The sequence below is a fragment of the Aplysia californica genome, unplaced genomic scaffold (genome assembly GCF_000002075.1).
Source record: "Aplysia californica isolate F4 #8 unplaced genomic scaffold, AplCal3.0 scaffold00237, whole genome shotgun sequence".
NCBI lineage: Eukaryota > Metazoa > Mollusca > Gastropoda > Aplysiida > Aplysiidae > Aplysia > Aplysia californica.
Genome location: NW_004797507.1, coordinates 283,163 through 284,890, shown reverse-complemented (window position 1 = coordinate 284,890; position 1,728 = coordinate 283,163). Strand labels below are relative to the sequence as shown.

The window sequence follows — 1,728 nt, the reverse complement described above, 5'->3', positions numbered from 1 at the left end:
TGACCCCCCCCCAAAAAAAAAAGAAAGAAAAGAAAGAGAAAAAGTCCAAACAAAGAGCAGGTACCCTCTCCTCTGGTTTACAAGAAATCTTCCCACAGTAAATGTATTCGGTCTCGCACAACTTTTACTTGGCATTATCAATCTGTATTTTAGATGGGGCTGCCGAATCCTCATTGTCTCCAAAAAAAGTTTTTAATATCCACCATCTTTGTGAATTTCTTCCTGCTGAGGATCAATAACATGGAGTAATCTTATACTAGGCGCCCATTGGGTGATCGACAAACAGATCGCCAACCGATCGGCCGATTCGTGGCCTGAAAAAAATAACCCAGTTTGTTTTTGAAACCGCGAGTCGGGCGATCCGGTTGCGCCACAACGGTCACTTTTACGAAGAGCCCATTTGAGCATCGGTTCGGGTCCGGTCGATTTGGTAGGCCGACTGAGGGCGCGAAGCGGCTACCATGGCACAAATCGATCGCCCGACTCGTCGCCTAAAAAAAGCGTTTGTTTCCAGGTGACGAGTCGGGTGACCGACCCGACCAAACCCAATCTTATCCACAACGGGTCCGCTATTTGCGACCTCAATCTGATTAGCCCCGAACCGAGCCGAACCCATCGTGCCAATGGGCACCCCGTAGTAGTTGCTCAGACTTACCACTGAGTGGAGTTTTGCCCTGGTCCAAGCCGTAAGGACTGAGCCACTCAAAGATGAAGATGGAGGCACCAGTGGCGTGCACGCTGAACACCAAGATGAGCATCCACGCCGGGTAGTCGTAGGGCTCTGCGACATGGAAAGCAGAGGAATGTTGGCATGGAGAGAAATATATTTTGGTTTTAAGAGTTAAAAATACTTTATTTTATAAAGTATACCTTTTACGCCTAAACCAAACCCTATTACCAATGTCTATGTTATAAAACCCAACTGTCATACTGGAACTGGGACACGTAGAGATAATTATGCGATACATTTCATCCTTCATAACTTCTATGGTCCTTTTCGACATCCATGTTTTAGGAAGTTAAAGTAAAGGAATAATCCATGCTGGGTAGTCGTAAGGTTCTGTGACAAAGAAAACACAGGAGTGTTGGCAGACAGATATTGTTTTAGAGTTCAAAATACTACATTTTGTTGACAGGGACGCTACCTATATACCTTTTACGCCTAAAGCAAACGCTGTTACCAATGTCCATGTGATATAAACCCAACAGCCATACTGGAACAGGAACAAGTAGTAATCCTTATATGATACGGTTAACCCTCTACAATACCCATTAGGGTTAATTATTTATAATCTCTGTGGTCCTTTTCAACATCCATGTTTTTGGAGGTTAAAGTAAAAGTACAATCAACTCTCGACAAAAGGTCAGGAATGGCTAAAAATAAGACAAAAAGAAGAACACTCCCACCCCTATAAACCCCATCCCAAAAACAAAAACAGAAACTGAAAAAAGCAACTCATAACAAAATTCAGAAACAAAAACAAAAAAGAACAAGCCTTAGTCGTCTCGACGTGGCCAAATGCAGTGACAGGTAAAACGCTAACGCTATACATTTTCTAGTATAAAACACCAATTTAAAAAAAAAGAGGACGTTGAGGACGAAACGTCAACAGCTTTATGTACTATCAATTCCGCTTTGAAGTTCGCTCAGAGCCCAAAAGTCGGGAACATATACCACACTTTGATCTTAGCCAAAAGGGCGAGAAGCGGTGAAGCAATAATAGCTAA

The 1,728-nt window shown here is 42.9% G+C and overlaps 1 protein-coding gene across 1 annotated transcript in view; it reads right to left on the bottom strand.

The window, feature by feature from the left end:
* LOC101860416 overlaps positions 1-1,728 on the bottom strand; it is a gene marked incomplete in the record, with an annotated part of 54,960 nt that overhangs the window by 12,708 nt on the left and 40,524 nt on the right. Inside the window, 1 exon segment of the mRNA XM_035970214.1 lies at positions 656-781. Coding sequence (XP_035826107.1) covers positions 656-781 — 126 coding nt within the window.